The sequence below is a fragment of the Papilio polytes genome, unplaced genomic scaffold (genome assembly GCF_000836215.1).
Source record: "Papilio polytes unplaced genomic scaffold, Ppol_1.0 DF824303.1, whole genome shotgun sequence".
NCBI lineage: Eukaryota > Metazoa > Arthropoda > Insecta > Lepidoptera > Papilionidae > Papilio > Papilio polytes.
The window spans coordinates 3,077,697-3,097,119 of NW_013524901.1; the positions used below are offsets into that span (position 1 = coordinate 3,077,697).

The 19,423-nt window shown below is 34.6% G+C and overlaps 5 protein-coding genes across 5 annotated transcripts; all 5 read left to right on the forward strand.

The window, feature by feature from the left end:
- Positions 1 to 1,007: 1,007 nt before the first annotated feature.
- On the forward strand, positions 1,008 to 2,382 carry LOC106100684. Its single transcript, XM_013279660.1, has 4 exons — positions 1,008 to 1,072; positions 1,137 to 1,469; positions 1,573 to 1,739; positions 1,834 to 2,382. Exons 1-4 carry the CDS (start codon positions 1,061 to 1,063, stop codon positions 2,249 to 2,251), a joined length of 930 nt encoding a protein of 309 aa, XP_013135114.1. The 5' UTR covers positions 1,008 to 1,060; the 3' UTR covers positions 2,252 to 2,382.
- A 2,062-nt stretch (positions 2,383 to 4,444) lies between these two features.
- On the forward strand, positions 4,445 to 8,891 carry LOC106100637. The gene is made up of 9 exons (XM_013279584.1): positions 4,445 to 4,529; positions 4,641 to 4,856; positions 4,936 to 5,102; positions 5,290 to 5,351; positions 6,515 to 6,558; positions 7,857 to 7,886; positions 8,153 to 8,392; positions 8,477 to 8,643; positions 8,777 to 8,891. The coding sequence occupies exons 1-9, from the start codon at positions 4,518 to 4,520 to the stop codon at positions 8,853 to 8,855; spliced, it is 1,017 nt and encodes a 338-aa protein (XP_013135038.1). The 5' UTR covers positions 4,445 to 4,517; the 3' UTR covers positions 8,856 to 8,891.
- A 1,898-nt stretch (positions 8,892 to 10,789) lies between these two features.
- Positions 10,790 to 11,754, forward strand: LOC106100760 (cuticle protein 19-like). Its single transcript, XM_013279783.1, has 4 exons — positions 10,790 to 10,835; positions 10,944 to 11,180; positions 11,348 to 11,514; positions 11,592 to 11,754. Exons 1-4 carry the CDS (start codon positions 10,824 to 10,826, stop codon positions 11,662 to 11,664), a joined length of 489 nt encoding a protein of 162 aa, XP_013135237.1. The 5' UTR covers positions 10,790 to 10,823; the 3' UTR covers positions 11,665 to 11,754.
- Positions 11,755 to 12,570: 816 nt separating this feature from the next.
- LOC106100798 (cuticle protein 7-like) lies at positions 12,571 to 14,403 on the forward strand. Its single transcript, XM_013279829.1, has 4 exons — positions 12,571 to 12,680; positions 12,830 to 13,006; positions 13,153 to 13,319; positions 13,445 to 14,403. The coding sequence occupies exons 1-4, from the start codon at positions 12,669 to 12,671 to the stop codon at positions 13,512 to 13,514; spliced, it is 426 nt and encodes a 141-aa protein (XP_013135283.1). The 5' UTR covers positions 12,571 to 12,668; the 3' UTR covers positions 13,515 to 14,403.
- A 2,241-nt stretch (positions 14,404 to 16,644) lies between these two features.
- Positions 16,645 to 17,971, forward strand: LOC106100788 (cuticle protein 7-like). Its single transcript, XM_013279817.1, has 4 exons — positions 16,645 to 16,702; positions 16,880 to 17,062; positions 17,282 to 17,448; positions 17,749 to 17,971. Exons 1-4 carry the CDS (start codon positions 16,691 to 16,693, stop codon positions 17,813 to 17,815), a joined length of 429 nt encoding a protein of 142 aa, XP_013135271.1. The 5' UTR covers positions 16,645 to 16,690; the 3' UTR covers positions 17,816 to 17,971.
- Positions 17,972 to 19,423: the final 1,452 nt, after the last annotated feature.

Sequence of the window (19,423 nt, forward strand, 5' to 3'; positions counted from 1 at the left end):
ATATTTACTCCTTTAGATTTTTTAATGAAGGAAGACGCTGTGAATTGGACCATCAATGCGGCACCTATTATATTTGTTACATCAAATTTGCGTGTGTCGATTTGTTAATACAAACTAAAACACAGCTCTTAACTTTGCCTTAGATGATATCAATCCTTTTTCCACGTAGCGTTATTATTGCTCTTATATCGAGGTAGGCGCTACTGAGCAGTTCACTTTAGGAAAAGTTTTTTAAATATTGTTGCTTGAATTAACACATACCGCAAAACACTTATAGAGCAAGCGCAGGAAATACAAAATGTTTTTATGCCAGTTAAAAAAAAAATGAAAAACTTATAGTCTTAAACTTTATAACAATCAACCACAAATGTAATATGAATGAATCAATGGATTTCTTAAGAGTTTGTAAATTAGAACAGACAGCCACAGTTGCATTTTTAGCACAATATATTACTTAAGACTGGATTGATATCGAATATGATTCACCGCCACAAATTTCAGCATAGAGACACGGATTATGTTTCATTCCCGTCGTTTCGTTTCACAAGTTATATGTATTGAACTATTTGGATTCAAGTTACAAGATATTTTAGATATTTATTTCCAAAACAACTAGACCTATGTAGTTGCTAATAGAAAGTAACTAGAACACTCTTCGACCAAGTCTTGGATACAACTGCAGTAACTATGATGATTAAGACGCTAAACTTAAGTGAGCAGTTTAAACGTAATATAGGTTAAGTGCAAAGTAAAATATGCTGTAGGATTACATAATTTTAGTACACAATGATCCAGTAATTTGGCACAAACTCAAATGTCACGGTACAATTTACATTATTGTCTGTTTCGCGTCCTGAATGTGGGAGAAGGCAAGCGACGGACTCTGTGTTAAATGCCGATTAACATTTTTATTGTCTACCGCTACTCAATTGTTGGACGACATTGATTCTTTGTCTTTGGTGGCGGTGAAAAGAATATTTTAAGTATAAAAGAATCACCTGTTAAAAGTCGAGACATCCTCCTTTAGCTTTCAGTCATCTGCAAAAAGTCAATCGAAAACATGATTCTCAAAGTAAGTTATGGTGTTTAACTTTTTAAAATTAGAAATCAAGTAATATAAACGCGCTTTTTTTCAGGACATTACAACAGTGTCACTTCTTTTCTGGCTGTTCGTGAAAGGAGTACATGGAGCTTCGTTTTCCAACGTTTATGTTCAAAGTAAACCTGTGGAATATGTGAAATATGGACCTGCTGCTTCCATCGTCACTCCGGAGCTGGCGCAAATATCTGCCGCACCAGTGGATCCGTTTGTACAATTGGAACCAGTACAAGGGATCGTTTCTCCGTGTGTAGCGCCTTGTGTTATTCCAGGCGCGCCTTTAGCAGCAATACCTCCACAAGCCAGAGCAAACATTATAGCGTATAAAACACCAATTGCTAATGTCCCTGTCGTATATACGAATAATGATGTAAGTACAGTTTTAAATTATCACTTACTAATATGCATGTACAAAAAAGAATAGCAAAAGTAGAATTTAAAATAATTGCTGTATACATATTTTTGTTACAAAGGACGCAGCCAGCTACCAATACTCTTATGCAGTATATGATGAGAATACAGGAGATCAAAAATCACAAACTGAAAAAAGCGATGGGTCCGTGGTTCAAGGACAATATTCGCTGATTGAACCAAACGGATCCAGACGTGAAGTAACTTACACCGCAGACGATACCAAAGGGTAATAAATCAATTGTTTTATTTAGTTTGATTATTTAATGTTAATAGTGAAATCCTATATGATAATCCTAAAAAAAATGTGTTTTGTTTTTTAGATTTAAAGCGGTCGTTCGAAATTTTACACCTAAAGCTCCAGAAAGTTCTGATAAATCTGAAAACAAAGATTCTAGCTCGCCTTGCAACGAAGCAAAAAGTGAGCAAATTAAAGAAGAACCGAAAGAGGATGGAGGGGACGATCAAGCTAAAGAAGTTGAAAACAATCGCGAAGAGACCACCAATGATATTAAAACTACTCCTGGAGAAGTGTCAAATGTCGAAGAACTAACCACAGAACAACCTACAAAAAGCGAAACACCAGCTTCATCTGATGATAATAATGTTGTATCCTACAGCGATATTATAAAATGCCTACAAGGGAAACTACGTGGGACTAATGTTGATTTTCAACCTCGAATCAATCCATCTCCTTTGACATATATTCTCTTGCCCACATTAGCCAGTAAACCATGTTAGATGTCCTAGAAGACAAAACCTTAAGACTTCCTCGTGAAGACTGTTACTTTGTATATTTTGATGTAATTTTTTGACCTATATAATCGAGCAAGTTAAGATTATTTAACAAAATAAATTGAGCATACTATTTAAAAAAAAAGTATTTTTATTTGCAAATATTATTCTATTCTAATCTATAATTACAATAATTTCATAAAAATATTGTAATTACCAAACGGAGCCATAAAAGTTAAGTACTGACCTCTACTTAGTTATTTTGAGATTTAATCTTTCAGGTTTTTAGGAAGCCTATTCTTTATCGATGTACGTAAAACATCGGTATATATTACAAGATAACATTTATTAGTTACATTTTACATTTATTGTGTAGATGAGCTCGTAAATTACAAAATAACTTGAAAAATTCAAGGTTTGAAACTAACGCAGTGTGCGAGGTTCGTAACATTTTTGAAACGTATCCGCGCAATATACATATTTATAAATCTCCGTAATTATCTTAACAATAAACAAACTGAATAATTTGCATTATTTGTAACGGAGGAAGCAATTGTGATTTAAATATGAACTAAGGTTTTTTTTTTCATGTAACGGACAGATTCAACTAAAACTATTATTTGAAATAGATCAAAATTAAACAAAAAATATGTCATTATTTACAAAAGCTTTTCCCGGATTCAACATGCCTTTATTCAATATTTTCTTACATAAGTTTTTCAAGCTATAACTGTGTACTTATCGCCCACTTTGTTTGAAAGAAAATAAAAAATAACCGCTATTTTAATAAACGCAGTCGATTAATTTATCGTGAGAATTAACTTTAAAATTAATTGAAAAGCAAAAGGAACGCTTTGAAAATTACGTCACCGCAATCTGTTACACTTATTAGATACGAGCTGTTGCCCGCGACTTCGTCCGCGTAGTATTAGAAAACATACAAACTATATAAATTACCAAAAGTTACGTATCCCTCGGGAACCGGACATTTCTAGGGATGAAGCTTATCCCATATGTACTCCAGACTTTGTTTTATATCTGTGCCAAATTTCAATAAAATATGTTGAACCGTTGCAGAATGATCGAGTAAACATTAAAAAACTAAATTAATGAATCCCACGGGAACCGTAACGATTCCCGGGATAAAAAGTAGCCTATGTGTTCTTCCAGACTATGCTCTAAACCTGTGCCAAATTTCATAGAGATCCGTTCAGCCGTTTAGGCTACAAACGCTAACAAACATCCATCCATCCATCCGTCCATCTATCCATCCATCCATCCATCCATCTATCCATCCATCCATCCACCCATCCATCCATCCATCTAAACTTTCGCATTTATAATATTAGTAAGATATGCTTGTTTTTTTTTAAATCTCTTTTTTAAATATATTAGAAGTTAAAAAAAGTCTATAATTGTAGCAGAAAGTATTTGCCTTTCTATCATACCTGACCCAGTTACCCGAAATAAATGATAATGTGCCAATACACTACGCAAGAGGTATGCGTTTTGTAAGGGCTTAATTATTAATTATTATTGTTCGATTACTTTCCATTGCAAGGCCTTACCTTATTAGTCAAAGCACTTGATTACTAAGTCTGAAGAGGTAAATTCGATCTATCGAAATTTAAAGCGCTTAATAATTATTATCTAAATAAAAAGAATTGAGCTAGAGCTTTAAGTTTACATAATAATAAGCAATAAATCATTTTACATGCTTTGATATGGTCAATTATTAGGCAACTTAGCCAATTTAGAAACTGCCACTCAGGGAACAGTAGCCCTACGGAGGGACAGGCTAATCTGATTTTCTGATCTGAAAGTCATTGCCTTATTCCAACGTAATATGGAAACAAAAGTTCAACATGGGTAAATTTTAAGCAAATGTTTTATCCAGTCATTCTCAAATTCAAGTGCAAGCATTGTCTGGCATTGTTAGTTTAAACGTCCGATTACGTCTAACTGAGGTCTATTACCGCCACGGTTAAATGCACACTAATTTGTTAATAGGATACAAAATAGGAAACACGATACCGGTGAACAGTAACGATCACTATTTTTATATTCTAATCGGTAAAGTGATTCACGATTATAGATTTAAATGCAGACAGATTGACCTTGAATTCATGTCAGTGTTACGGAGTCAAGGTGCCCGCGCACATTTCTCCGCCCCACCAGCGGGCCCGCAGCCGCCCGCCACTTGCACATATAAAAACATTATGTCCGACCATTGACATCAATCAACACTTGGTTTCTAACAAACACACACAAAATGTTCAGCAAAGTAAGTCATTAAAACACTCACTACTTTTTATAAGTCAGAATATATATGCAAAATTATTAAGAACTAAAATTTATTTGATTTAATATTATTCCTATTCCTCTTTACTTTCAGATCGTAGCTTTCGGCGCTCTGGTGGCGGCGGCCAATGCTGGTCTTCTGGCCGGACACGGCGGACTCGTGACTTCCCAAAGCGTGGTTCACCACGGTGGTTATGCTGCTGCTCCCCTTGCCCACGCTGCCCCTCTTGCCCACGCCGCTCCTCTTGCCCATGCCGCTCCACTTGCCCACGCCGCCCCAGTTGCCTACACCTCCGGTCATGACTATTACGTAAGTTAATCCCTAAAGTTAAAGACATTCCTAACATGGTAGAGTCTTCAACAAATACTTATCAATGTTTTGTTTACAGTCGCACCCTAAATACGACTACACTTACTCCGTGGCTGACCCTCACACCGGTGACCACAAGTCCCAGCACGAGATCCGCGACGGTGACGCCGTCCACGGCTCTTACTCTCTGCTCCAGCCTGATGGCTCCGTGCGCACTGTCGACTACACCGCTGACGACCACACCGGGTAACTATACTCTACCAGAAAATTTAAATATATTAACCATATATCTTTAAAGGTGTCTGCTGAAGTGATACTCAAAGTTGGACCAGTAGTGATCGATGCGTTGTTATTCATTATTTCCTTTATACTAATTACCATAATTATGAATACCATAATAACTTTTATAAAACATGTTTTTTATTTATTTCAGTTTCAACGCCGTAGTGCACAACACCGCCCCCGCTGTCCACCCCGCGCCCGCGCCATCTCATGGCTACCATCATTACTAACTTCATAAATAATGATGTTCGAGTTCGTTTTCTATTTATTTATAATTTTGTGCAATGATTGTGATACTGTAAATAAAAATAGTGATAAAAATTGAAACAAAATTTTTATTTCATTTAAAGCTTCCTACAAATATTCGTTTAAAACGGGACTTTTTACTACAATTGTCTTCAGTAATTTTTTTAAATTAGATAAACTGTAAACATAGATTATATTGTACGAGTCTACCAATGATAATCGTGAAAATTAATATACAAGGATTAACAAAAACTTTTTCCCTAATCCTAAAAATTAATATTTAACTAGTTTCATACAGTAAACATCATATCAATATTGAATGGAATGAAAATTACAAGTATGTAAAATACTTATAACTCAATCTCCTCTAACCGAACTAAATAAACTAAATAAATTGAATATGATTAATTTGAATAAACAAACAGAATGTTTCGTTTGTATAATGTACATACAATCTTCGCAATTTATGTTTTTTGTTTTAAAAACAAACCCCGTAAAGCTATTACGAAAAAGCTAGATGTTTAATATTTTTATTGTATATCTTTTCTTTTTCTTACTACTTTTTAATCGACTTCAAAGAGGAGGAAGTTCACAATCATAATCTGTATTAAATATTTTCAAAGTATTATACAATGTTGTTATTAATTTTTAATTAGTGCTAGTTCTGTTTGGAATCTCATGATCCCCATTGAGATTTTACGATAAAGATAATAACTACTATAAGGTTAAAACAATAACAACCATATTAGTAAAACGATCTAAAGGAAGTTTTAACAAGGTTAATTGAAACAAAAACTGTTGGTTTTGTTATATTTAATTACAGTACTCAATGTCAAAATCATAAAATTTATAGATTGAACTTAAATAAAATTAAATAGAAAAAAAATCAAAAAGTCCAATACTTTACTATTTGAGTTTGTTAAAATTTTATTTCACGTATTAGGTGTTAATCAAATTTAACCGCCATAACATAACGCCAATTACTTTTTTACAAAAATCACGAATGTTTCTTAATCACTTTCCATGGTGTATATCCTAAGTTTTCACTGCCGAAACATATGTACAAAAAATGTTGTCGGCTCTCTCATACTATTTGAGAAAAATAGAGATAAAAAATATCTTTTGTACAGATATTTCAACGATAGCAACCCACGTTAAGGATCATCATTACTACGTACTTCCTTTCCTGTGTCTTACTATCAATTACTATAAGTAGTAAAATATCATGAATTCCAGTGTAATTTGTCGACCTGGACCGATAATTACCAGCATTCACTCTCTTGACTAGTACTTGCGTAAACAAATGTGCCAACATCGGAATAATCACTTAGAAATATCACTATCGGAAATACATTAACAAGTCTTGGTATCTTTCAATGTTTCAAATGCCTACTATTTAGAATACCTAAAGTAAACTACCATACTCTCTAATCTCTAATACACGTAGTATTAGTTCTGCGTTGTTACTAATTGCTTAAAGGACTCTACAATCAATAAAACTGTTATAATATTAATAATTCCTCTTTAATTTGATATTGGAGTCATAGAAATAATGACACAAACGTTTCTATATCGACCTTAAGTTCTAAATCATCAGCTCACTACAGGTCACCACTGTGGGTCTTCTCCCTAGTAGGATTAAAACGCGGTGCATTACCGCGCGCAACGATGCTAATTCTGCCTGTTACAAATTAGTCCAGTCGGCGCTCACCACTGTGGGTCTCGGAAACCACCCTATGTTAGGATTTACAAGGCATTGGTAAACAACGCTGGGCCAATGCGAGTTGGTAAATTTCATTTAGCTCTTCAACTTATTCCGCAAATATACAGGATGTTTTTCTTCGCTGTAAAAACATCAACATACGAAAAAAATTTTACGTTGTAGGGGATCGAACATGGATTTGCATCAAATAAAGTGTTTCACCACTGAGCCAACCACGCTTTTAAATAACTAAAGTTACCTTTGGTGAACATGGTAATCGATTCTAAATTATAACGTTGTCATCGATCACAGGGCTAATATGTTAAAATAATTTAAACGCTAATGACGCTTAGAAACATGAGGTCAAGAATTTTATTGCACGACTTAGCTATCTACAAATACCTTGTACAAAGGTAACTACTATATTGAATAACTTAAATTAAGCTTACATTTCTTTAAAGGTATCCTATATTTACTTTATTTATCGCATAACTACTGAATGTCTTTAATTAAAAAGATTAACTATGATATAAAAAACAACAATTCGCAATAATTACAGACAGATGCATTCTTTAGTTGCAGTTATTTTATATGCAAATATATTTATGAAAATATTTTGAGAAAGATTTAGTACCTTGAATTAATAAAAGTATTACACATAGTCAAGGCGTAGTCGCGCAATTTGCAGCCCCACTCGAGCCGGGCCGAGCGGTGACCAGCTCTTATAAAACCATTATTTCCTCCATCTGACACCAATCAACTCTCGGTAGTTAAACCATACACACAAAATGTTCAGCAAAGTAAGTCGTATAGGCATTGTACTATATCATTTGGAACTATATCATATCGTCTTTTTAAATTTATAAACATTCATTCCTACCTAATATAAAGTTCAATTCATTGAATATCCGGAAAAAAAGTCTAACGATAACTATCGGAACGATTTGTATTAATAAATGTAAAAGCTAGATCCAATTTCTTGAAATGTTTGCTAATTAAAATCCAAGGGATTACTGTGCTACTAAAAGTAACAATTTTAATTTTAAACATTTCATTGTATTTTCAGATTGTAGCCTTCGGCGCTTTGGTAGCGGCCGCAAACGCTGGTCTTCTTGGATACGGACATGGCGCGGCAGTGTCCTCCCAAAACATAGTGCGACATGACGCTGGACACTCATATGCTCCTGTTGCCCAAGCCTACGCACCCGCTGCCCACGCTTACGCGCCTGTTGCCCACGCCGTACAATACGCACCAGTTGCCCACTACGCTGCCCCTGCTGCTGCATACAGTGGTCATGACTACTATGTGAGTAATTTCTTACAGTCATAAACTTTTTTATCTGAAAGTTGATTGAAACTATTGTACTAATTATTTCTTTTTCATTTTTAGGCTCACCCCAAATACGACTACACTTACTCCGTGGCTGACCCTCACACCGGTGACCACAAGTCCCAGCACGAGATCCGCGATGGTGACGCAGTGCACGGCTCTTACTCTCTGCTCCAGCCTGATGGCTCCGTGCGCACTGTCGACTACACCGCTGACGACCACACCGGGTAACATAACATTTCTTTTCAACAAACGAGTTTTTTCTTTATTTTCGAACATATAAATTATTAGTATTTTGATTAGAGTTTACTTAATTTTTGGTTTTTTAATTATTTTAACATTTAACATTACTTGTTCCAGTTTCAACGCCGTAGTGCACAACACCGCTCCCGCCGTCCACCCCGCGCCCGCGCCCTCTCATGGCTACCATCATTACTAAATTTAATCATTAATTTATTTATAACATGTGCAATGATTGTGAATACTGTAAATTATAAACTTTAATGTGATATAAAATTATACATAACTTTTATTGACACCTCTATAAAAATTGAATATTGCGGAGGATGGGACGTATAGGTGGTGAAAATGTCCTTTTTCTGTGTGTCCCACCACCTATTGATTAAAGGTAAACAACGCATCTGCAAATGCGGATGTCTTTGGGCAGCGGCCTTTTTGTTATATTGGTCAGTTCTGGTGGCCACTTACCCGTTATCACCTTATACTAAAAAAAAAACAAATCAATGAGCTAAATATTATCAAAGAGCACGATTATATGATGATATATGTGCAAATAATAAATGTTATACAAAATACGAATTACAAAATAATGATAAAGATAGTTATTACAACTAGACAATATTAATGTTATCCAATTGTGGTGAACACATTATGCTACTTGTCGTATGAGATATTACCATATACGTAAAGGAGTAGCTCCGACTAAACGTGAAAGAAATAATGTCTCCTTAAATTTGAATTCTATGTTGAAGAACGATATTTTTAAGCTCAAACAATTAGAAGTCGATACATCACACATACATTTTTCCTTAACCTCTTAAAATTTGTCCGCAACATTGTTTATTCTTGGATAATTCTATTGAACTTTTGAATACGATATTTTTTTTTCTAAAAAACGCTATAAATAAACACAAAAGTATAAGACGTAGCAAGTCATCGACCAGTGTATCCTGCTACAATTTGCACTATAAATGTCACACAAGAGGCAATCCAGAGTTTGTTGGTAAAACTATATACTTAATATCAAATAAAAATATACTAAGATACACAAAATAGGTATCCTAGCCTAAAATTACCGGTGTAGTCGATAACATGACTATCGATGTCTATAAGACAATTTAAACACGGAAATGAATAAGATCAGTGTAATTCATAAGTTCTAAAATGTACTTTATGTACCTACTGAACTAGCGCGTACCATCCTTCGACCACATCTTCACTTTAGTGGGATCTTAGTCAAGCGCTGGTTTATACATAAAAAATGGATGTTAATCGCCGACATCAGGTCTACTGATAAAACAGACTTACAATCTACATTACACACTTGTGGAAGACCCACGTAAAATATTGGTTATGTACTTAAGTCAAAAATATTTGTCACAACTTTAACGTATTTAAAATAGAAGAGATTAATTTTGAATACATTTAACATTCTCAATATATTTAACAGTAGGTAATACATAATTAAAATCGACATTAAGGAATTATTAAAAAGTAATATTCCAATTGTAGAGAGACATTTTTTTCAACATAATTAAATTATCACAAGAGACTACTTACATTCTAAAAGGAACCGGAGGTCCAATAATATAATTCGAATAGGTAAAAAATTCATTTATTGGTTGAGAATGTATAAATAGTGAACAAACTAGTAATCGTTTTTTAGCATAAATATAGTATGTTCTGCATATTGTGTAATTTATTGGCTAATTGCAGACTCGTTGAAAGTTCTTTCTCAGAGCGAATTAGACTTTTTGCGTAAACCGAACCACTTCAAGTCGAAATATTTGCTTTTCTTACTTATGTGATATCTATTTTGGAAACTTCATAAAATTACGACATAATATATTTCACGAGTAGTTTTTAAGAAATGCATTTACAACAACACTTAAATTCATATAAAAAAACTAGTAATAAAATAGGTACACTACTAAACAGGAAATACACGTTGCATGTCTTTTCGTAATAAACGAACTAACTCATGTTTGAAGACTTGTGCAAAGCGAAACGACCTTGAGATCATGTAAGTATGAGAGTCAAGGTGACAATATACATTTCTCCGCCCCACCATAATCAGAGCACGCGCCACGGCTCGAATCTCGTATAAAACTATTATGTGCAACCGTTGACACCAATCAACTTTTGGTAGCAAAACCATACGCACAAAATGTTCAGCAAAGTAAGAATTATTTTATTTTATTTTAATTCTTCCTTAAATTTAATAAAAATCATATAAACTTAAATAGAAACAATATAGCGTTATTTAAAAAAAAAAACATTTTTCCAGATTGTAGCTTTCGGCGCTTTGGTAGCGGCCGCCAACGCCGGTCTCTTGGGACATGGCCATGGAGCTGCGGTATCCTCGCAAAGCATAGTGCGTCATGATGCTGGACACGGTTACGCTCCTATTGCCCACGCTGCGGTGCCCGTTGCCCACGCTTACGCTCCCGTTGCCCACGCTGTACACGCCCCAGTCGCCCACTACGCTGCCCCTGTTGCCGCATATGATGGTCACGATTACTATGTAAGTACAGATTTAGGAAGCCAGTATACCTCAGGAAATAGAAGTACTGCATTTAGTCAAATATTGTTTATGTCCTATCCACCCCCATTCACTTTCTGAATAATGGCTAAAATTTTACTCCATCGTATCAGTCAAACTTAATTAAGACAATGTTCTTTTAATTTTAGGCTCACCCCAAATACGACTACACTTACTCCGTGGCTGACCCTCACACCGGTGACCACAAGTCCCAGCACGAGATCCGCGATGGTGACGCCGTCCACGGCTCTTACTCTCTGCTCCAGCCTGATGGCTCCGTGCGCACAGTCGACTACACCGCTGACGACCACACCGGGTAATTACTACAATCCAGATTATGGTTTTTCTATACTCAATGTCACATAGATTTACAATGATGTCTTTTGTTTACAGTTTCAACGCCGTGGTGCACAACTCCGCCCCCGCTGCACACCCCGCGCCCGCTCATGGCTACCATCATTACTGATTTATATGAAGAAACAATGGGCTCGCCCGATTAATTTATTGTCCTGTGTTATCAATGTAAATAGTGTAAAAATAAATAATATCTAAAAGCAAGTTTCGTCTTCTAGTTTTATAAACAGCCCAAATGAAAATCTAAAAGTTTCACGCCCAAACCTTTCTGACTTTATCCATTTTCTACGAAATAAAAAAATCGTACTTTATACGTTCTTAAAAGATATCCGAAAGAAATGGAATGCAGCGGAAATCGAAACTAGAAAATTACAAAATTTAAGTTCAGGTACTACATTTAAAAATAACTGTGTCGATATTTAAGTACTTACGATAAAGTTAAGTAAATTCAAATACAAGTGGTTGACATTATAACACACTTCTTTATGTAACACGAGTAACTTATATTTTTGGCCTATGAAGAATTAAATTGAAATAGGAATTGAATCACTTAAATATATAACATATGCAGACAGACATGCTATTAAGCAAGAAAACAGAATGACAACATTAGGATGGTTTCCTCGCAGCCACTGATTCTCACGTCATTAGTAACAAAAAAATTGCATATTAATTGATCCTGAACCAATGTACGAGTACTCGTATATTTACCATGACAACAAAAAACAACCGAAAAGCAGTTATTCAATCTATATAAGATATTGATGATTTTTTACATTCTGCTGTCTCATTTGTGAATACGTATGCAAATCATACCGGATTACTTAACAATGATGTGTATTGTTAGCGTGCACTACTAACAACAATGTATAAAATATGTTAATTAAATTCATATTTGTATGATATAAAGTCGTTATTTTCACTAGAAAATATCCGATTTCAATTAATACAATCAATAGAGTCTGCGAAAACGCTGTAAATATTGATCAAAATTGATTTAGGAACAAGGCTTGGTTGGATTTCTTTACCACACTTCAGTGAATCTTTAAGTCCTATAAAACCACTGGAATACACGATTCATATTATTCTGTTCCAACTTTTTAAAGAGTTAACAAAATGTTCAGTCAAGTAAGATATTCGTCTTTTTTATTTGATAATTCTATAATTAAAAATTCAATACAAACAAGCCCTTATTAGATAATTTGACTTGATATCCAGGAGTTTAATAACTTTTATTGTTGATTCTATTTCCATTCATGTTTTCTTTTTAATTTCAGCTAGTAGCTTTTGGTGTTCTAGTGGCATGTGCCTACGCCGGCTTATACGACGGCCATGGTCATGGCCACGCTGTCTCATCTCAGATCGTCGCTCGTTATTTTAAGGGGCCTGCCGTGTCCCCTGCACATTATGGTCACTATGTTCATGCGCCATATTATAGCGTCCACGATTATTACGTAAGAGCTCTTTAAATTGATAATTATGAATTATTTTATGCGCCGTTTGCTTGTGATATTTGATACTGGTTTTATTTAATGTATGATTTCTCTATATTACTGTTGTAAAATTATTTTATCAAAATAATGTTTTTTTTTCTTCGTAGACTTATCCCAAATACGACTACGCTTACTCCGTGGTTGACCCTCACACCGGTGACCACAAGTCCCAGCACGAGATCCGCGATGGTGACGCAGTGCACGGCTCCTACTCTCTGCTGCAGCCTGATGGCTCCGTGCGTACTGTCGACTACACCGCCGACGACCACACTGGGTAATTAGAAAACAGACTTACAAACAAGAAATTGCAATTCAAAATCGAAGTTATTACCTTGAATTTATTAAGTACGAAGATTTTTTATCCAAATGTATAATTATTAATTTTTTTTTTTGTTTCAGATTCCATGCAAAAGTGCATAAGTCTGTTCCACACGTATATAAGTCAAATTATGGACGCTATCATTACTGATTTAATAACGCACTAATTTTGTAATTATCTTTGCACAAATATGGAAATCAAATACGTTTTTACACTCGTCCTTATTTTTTAATTGTTAATTAAACTATACAATAGTCAGTATTGTCTACACACGTACAATTAAACTCTTGTTTAGTTAAAACTAAAAGTGCAGCGGGCTTAATGAAATTAACTAAGAACATTTAATACTAACGAATAATGTAAAACTATTGTAGCGTCTTTGGATAGTATTGAAATTAGGTCGGATAACGAGTACGGGTCTAAAGGACGGTAAGGTTCGGAAAAGTTCCCCGAAGCGGACACTTGCGGGATTTACCTGGTTGTTCTGCAATGCGCGTATTTGATGGTCTTGCTGCACTGTTTGTTCATTCACAACTATCTGACACTTCCTTCTCCCTAAGCCCCGCATGCGTATGTGTCAACGCTCAACTCAAAGTTCGAATTCCGAACCAGATGTTCCAAAAGACGAAGAAAGAGCGGAGGAGGATGGAATGTGACAAAGGGTCGAAGAAGGTCGGTTGGAATAATAAATATGAGGAACGCGGAGACGAAACAACTATGTTCTTGCTGCATCTATCTTACAAGAAGTCGTGCAATATTATAATACTTAATTCATTGTAATAAAAAATCAGCTAACAATTGTCGACAATGTGATTTAATGTATCAATCAAATTAATTGTCTCTGACATAATTTTTATAGAGCAATGTGCCTTGAATAGCAAAGTCGTAAAGTCAAGGTACATAGTCGCCTGACTGTATATCATTTTCGTGCACATATTGTTTTATAAAAACATTAAATTCACCAGAATTCGGATCAATCTTAAATCTGTAGTTAGACGAAATGTTATTTCCTTTCATGTGATAATTAAAATGTGAATTTTGTAATTTAATGATAGTTTAATTTACGAAATATTCTGTGGTATTTGTTGATGTTTAGATGATTCACAAATTGGATCAACGTGAACGCTATAAAGTTGTAATACGGCGCTTCTAGTACGAATCGATTGTTGTAAAGTTATAGAAAATGCCGTGTCTAATTCACACGGCGCCGATGATGATAAATTTGTACGTCATTTATCTTTGTTTCATTCAACAGGTGCACGAAATTACTTAAATTAATGACGCATTAACTTCGCAGACCATCAAGAGGTGTGACGTCACGTACTCAACGAATCAACCCACCAACGAAGAACCGACCTACGAAAACAATGATCATTGATAGATCGAAGACTATATTTTCCGCAATTATTCGACGCTTGCATCCTTACAATCGAATGTAGACTCTGATGTAGCATTATTATAATATTCTACTTAATATTTAAGTATTTATACTAATCTATTTACAAAACAAAGATATCAATAAGCGCCAATAGCCTAATGGTTTGGGGTACGGACTACTGATCTTGCGGTCGAGGGTTTGAATCCCGCCATTCGACTATTGTCGTGAACCATATCCTAGCACAAGCGTAGAGCTTAATTGGAATAGTTAAAGGAAATCTTAGTAAATTAACAAAAATCTACTAATATATTATTGGTAAAAAAAATGTTAAAAACATGCCCTGTAAAATAAAGCAATTTTCAATCAGAGGTATTAGAGAATTGTGTAACTTTAATATGTTTCAATATGCTTACAATTACATATGTTGATTGCTTTGACATGGTTAGTTGTGTAAAATATAATTTATTCGTTTAAAATTAACCTTAACATAGTACTACGTCACAAATAAGGTAATAAGACCTAAAAGTACTAAATTTATAGAATAAACATGTATGCCTAAAACGTTATTTTATTATACCAGTACGATCGAAATATTTTATGTAGAACCATGGCCTGCGACTCAGTCCGCATGAGTAAACGCAAAAAACACAAAAATGAGTAGCGTATGAGTTCTTTTAAACTATGCTCTATCTATACCAAATTTAATCGAGTTTAAAAAGTTGCACTTGCTGAGTTGACCTACTATTAGTTAATTACAACAAGCTTTCAGAAAAAAGTTTGAAGGTAAACTTCTATGACGCGTCGTGTGAAATTCTTAACAGGTTTGATGTTACGGAAGTTACGTACTGATTTACATCAGCGAGAGCAATTTCCGCTTAAGTTAGAAGTTCTCGTTCCATAGAGTAAATAACTTCGTAACAAAAATAAAAAACAAGCAAGTATACACAAAAGTTTGGTGTAGTTACACGTTAGTATAATTTTAATACGTCGTTTAAATTGAAAATCTATTTATAAAAGTACGTAAATCCTTAACCTAACGTAGTATTTACTTAACGCGAAATAAAAAGGTTAATAGTAAACGCCGACGAATACAAACGAAACGATAGATTTAATAACCATTATTATATGAATGGTATGCCAATAAATATTACAAATATTCAATCAAATATTACGAGACCGTATTTAAAACACGACTAATTAATATTGACGCAATCATTGATATCACAAAAGCGTAATTAGCGATTGTCAATCAGATGTAAGTTCATCTAGATAAGCTTTGTAACCTTGATTGCTAAAAAACTTAAGGGACATTGACCGTTTGTGCATGAATACTTTAGGAAACCGCAAGCGTACGCCGCACACGAGCCGCTCCATAAAACCAACAACCATGACCATTGCCATTGATCAGTCCTTGAAATATTTTTAATTCCAAATATAACTTTCGTTCCTCAGTGTTTGGAAAATTTAATATCATTATCATCTTTAGCTACACAATATGTCCCAATTGAGAGCCTCAAAGCCTACCCCAAGTTAGGGATGCGCTTTCTATTTCACATTATACTCACTCCCGAGACTATGAGGGGTGAGAGATTTGGAATCTCTTAACTCGGTTGTATATCAAAGGCGCTTCTCCTACATCTATGCATGTAGATTACATGCGTACAGTCCGACTTCAATAACACACGGAAACTTTAAAAATTAGTATCATGTATCCTTTTTATTTTTGTCGTTTGCTTTTATCGTATTGTAAGCGACATGTACCAACTTAGTGTAACGATAGAGTGACTAAAATGTTTCTATGATCTTGAAATTGCAGCTAAAATCACGCACATGATGTCAAGGCCCATGCATTTGTTTCTGCCCCACCGCACTCAGCTGTTCTATAAAACCATAACGCTGGGCCATTGACATCAATCAACACCTGATTGTCATACAAATCGCTCTCAAAATGTTCGCTACCGTAAGTACTACTTTACCTTAAGGTATCTAAGGTTTTCGATCACTTTTGTATAACAATACTATACTACGTAGAGTCTAGAGTCACCAGCGTTGTTTTTATTATTGTTACTTCTTGAAAGTCATAAATAAAAGTTGAATGTCTTTTCTACAGATTAATAGGTCTATTTTTTTTTTCAAGGCACTAGCCCTCGGCGCTCTCTTGGCGGCTGTCAACGCCGATCTTTACCCAGGATACGGTCACGCGGTCTCCTCACAGAGCATCATCAGACATGACGCCGGCTACCCTGCCTTAGGCCACGCTACGCCCTACGCTGGGTACTATGGTGCCGCCCCTGCTTACTACGGTGGCCACAATGAATATGTACGTTTAAGAACTTATGTACATTTTGGTAAAAATTTCCTTGGTAGGAGTACCTCACATGTAGTTTAAGTAAAATATATTCAATAAAACTGTGTTTAGAGAACGAGGTTAGTATATTACGAAGACCACAAGACACTTGATTACACTTTTCATCATGGTGGACTGATGATGGTAAAGGTCAACAGGGAAGGAAAACAATTGAGCATATTTCTTTTCCAGGCTTATCCGAAATACAACTTCGCATACTCCGTGGCTGACCCCCACACTGGCGACAACAAGTCGCAGCACGAGAGCCGTGACGGCGACGCTGTGCATGGCCAGTACTCACTGGTGCAACCTGATGGCTCCGTGCGCACTGTTGATTACAGCGCTGACGCACATAACGGGTACTTTCTTAAAATTTTATATAAAATGTTATATTCTGGGCGATAAATGTAACTAAATCCAGGGTGTTGATTTAGCCACAAGTTTCTCTGATCACACCTTCATTGTTCCTTATTTCTATATATCCGTCTCTCTGGAGCAAACATTTTTAAATCATTTGTCAATACTTCCTTTATCCACATTGTTTTCTTACAAAGATATATTGTTAATTATTATTCCTGACAAAAAATATTCCCTGTGACCACATGAAAATGTCATTTAATTTAGTTGACTAACAAAATAATTTATATTGTTACTTTCAGTTTCAACGCCGTTGTTCACAATTCAGCCCCCCTCGTGCACGCAGCGCCTGCCTATTATCATTACTAAGAAGTTTTGATCTGAAAGAAGTTAATTTAACTTTATTTATTGGATTTTAAATCAACGTAAAATTAAACAATAAAGACTAATTGAATTTTGAATTTTATTTTAATTTTGTGTATCCCTTTGAATGTATGTAATTAAAAATAGACTCAATCAAGCGTACTTAATTGATTTTTGGCGTTTAATTATGCATTACATTCATATACTTATTACTTAACATTAGTGATAGACTAACAAATGTCTGAACAAACATTTTTATTGATTTTTATCTATACTATTATAATAAAGCATAAACACACACTTCTTTTGAAGATGTCAGAAATTGCAGCATATTTTTGAATAAATCTTTTTTTAATAGAAAGCCCCACACTTACATCACGCTTTAGGCTATATATTTTCACGCCATTAAACTTAGGGAGTAAATATTTTGAATAAAAACCCTAATGTGGGAAAGAGGCCATAAGTTGCTGCCAACATCAAGGAAGCAAGGTTGTCATCATGTCATGTCATTTTGACATTTGCAATTGATAACTTGACACATGTAAACAATAAAATAAAATTTTCGTAATTTTATGCGGATGAAGCCGCAAGGGAAAGCTAGTACTAACATGTAAATAGTGGAATGGAATGGAGTGGAAATATTTGTATTTTGTATATATTGCAATGACTCCAAAACTACTAGGTCGATTTTAAAAATTATTTCACTATAAAGAGACGTTATCACTAACTTTTAATAATTTTAATTGCACGCGGACGAAGTCGCGTGCAACAGCTAGTTATAAGTTTTAGAGAAATTATATAATAATAGAACTAAACTATGGTATTTGTCTAGTTAAGGTGAATGGAAGAATTATCAGAATCCACATCGTAGTGTACATACGTATAATTGTAAAACTCTCAAAACATAAAACTATACCATAAAGAATAAATTGCGGTAGTTAAAGCTTATAACATTGAATTTATTGGACATAATAACTTTCATGAAAATAACAAAGTAACTATGACATGCGGAAAGTAAAACCATTTTTATAATCGACAATTAAATTTTACTATATATGAAAAGTAATAATATCTGAGGGTCTTTTCCTATAGTAGGAATAACAAATACTATAAATGCGAAAGTTTAAAAGGAGGGATGATTGCACGGATAATGGTTAAAAGGTATCTCTGAAAGACTCTATCAATGTGGTGGTGGTGTGAAATTTGTCATAGATAGAGAACGCAGTCTGGAAGAACACATAGGTTACTTGAGTAGTGTTATTTAGTTCTGAAAGAGGAAGTCGTAGAAAACAGCTAGTATTACAAAATATTGAATGATTAATGCCGCATCACTCTCGTTTATATTCAACCTTCTCAGGTTAAGTAGATAAGTCGACGCGTTCTCTGTACAGCCATTTCGTCTTAGCGATGTCAGAAAAAGAGAGATTTAATTATGAAATACATATTGAGAAACAATGCTGAAATATCCTCGACTAATCGACTCGTATAAGAATACAAACAATCTTCTAAATATTTCAATATTTTTTATAAACTAATAAAACAGTAATAAAAGGCAATCTTATTTCAAGTATCAGAGTTTGTTGTAATTTTCGCTTTAGCTATGTAAATTAATAC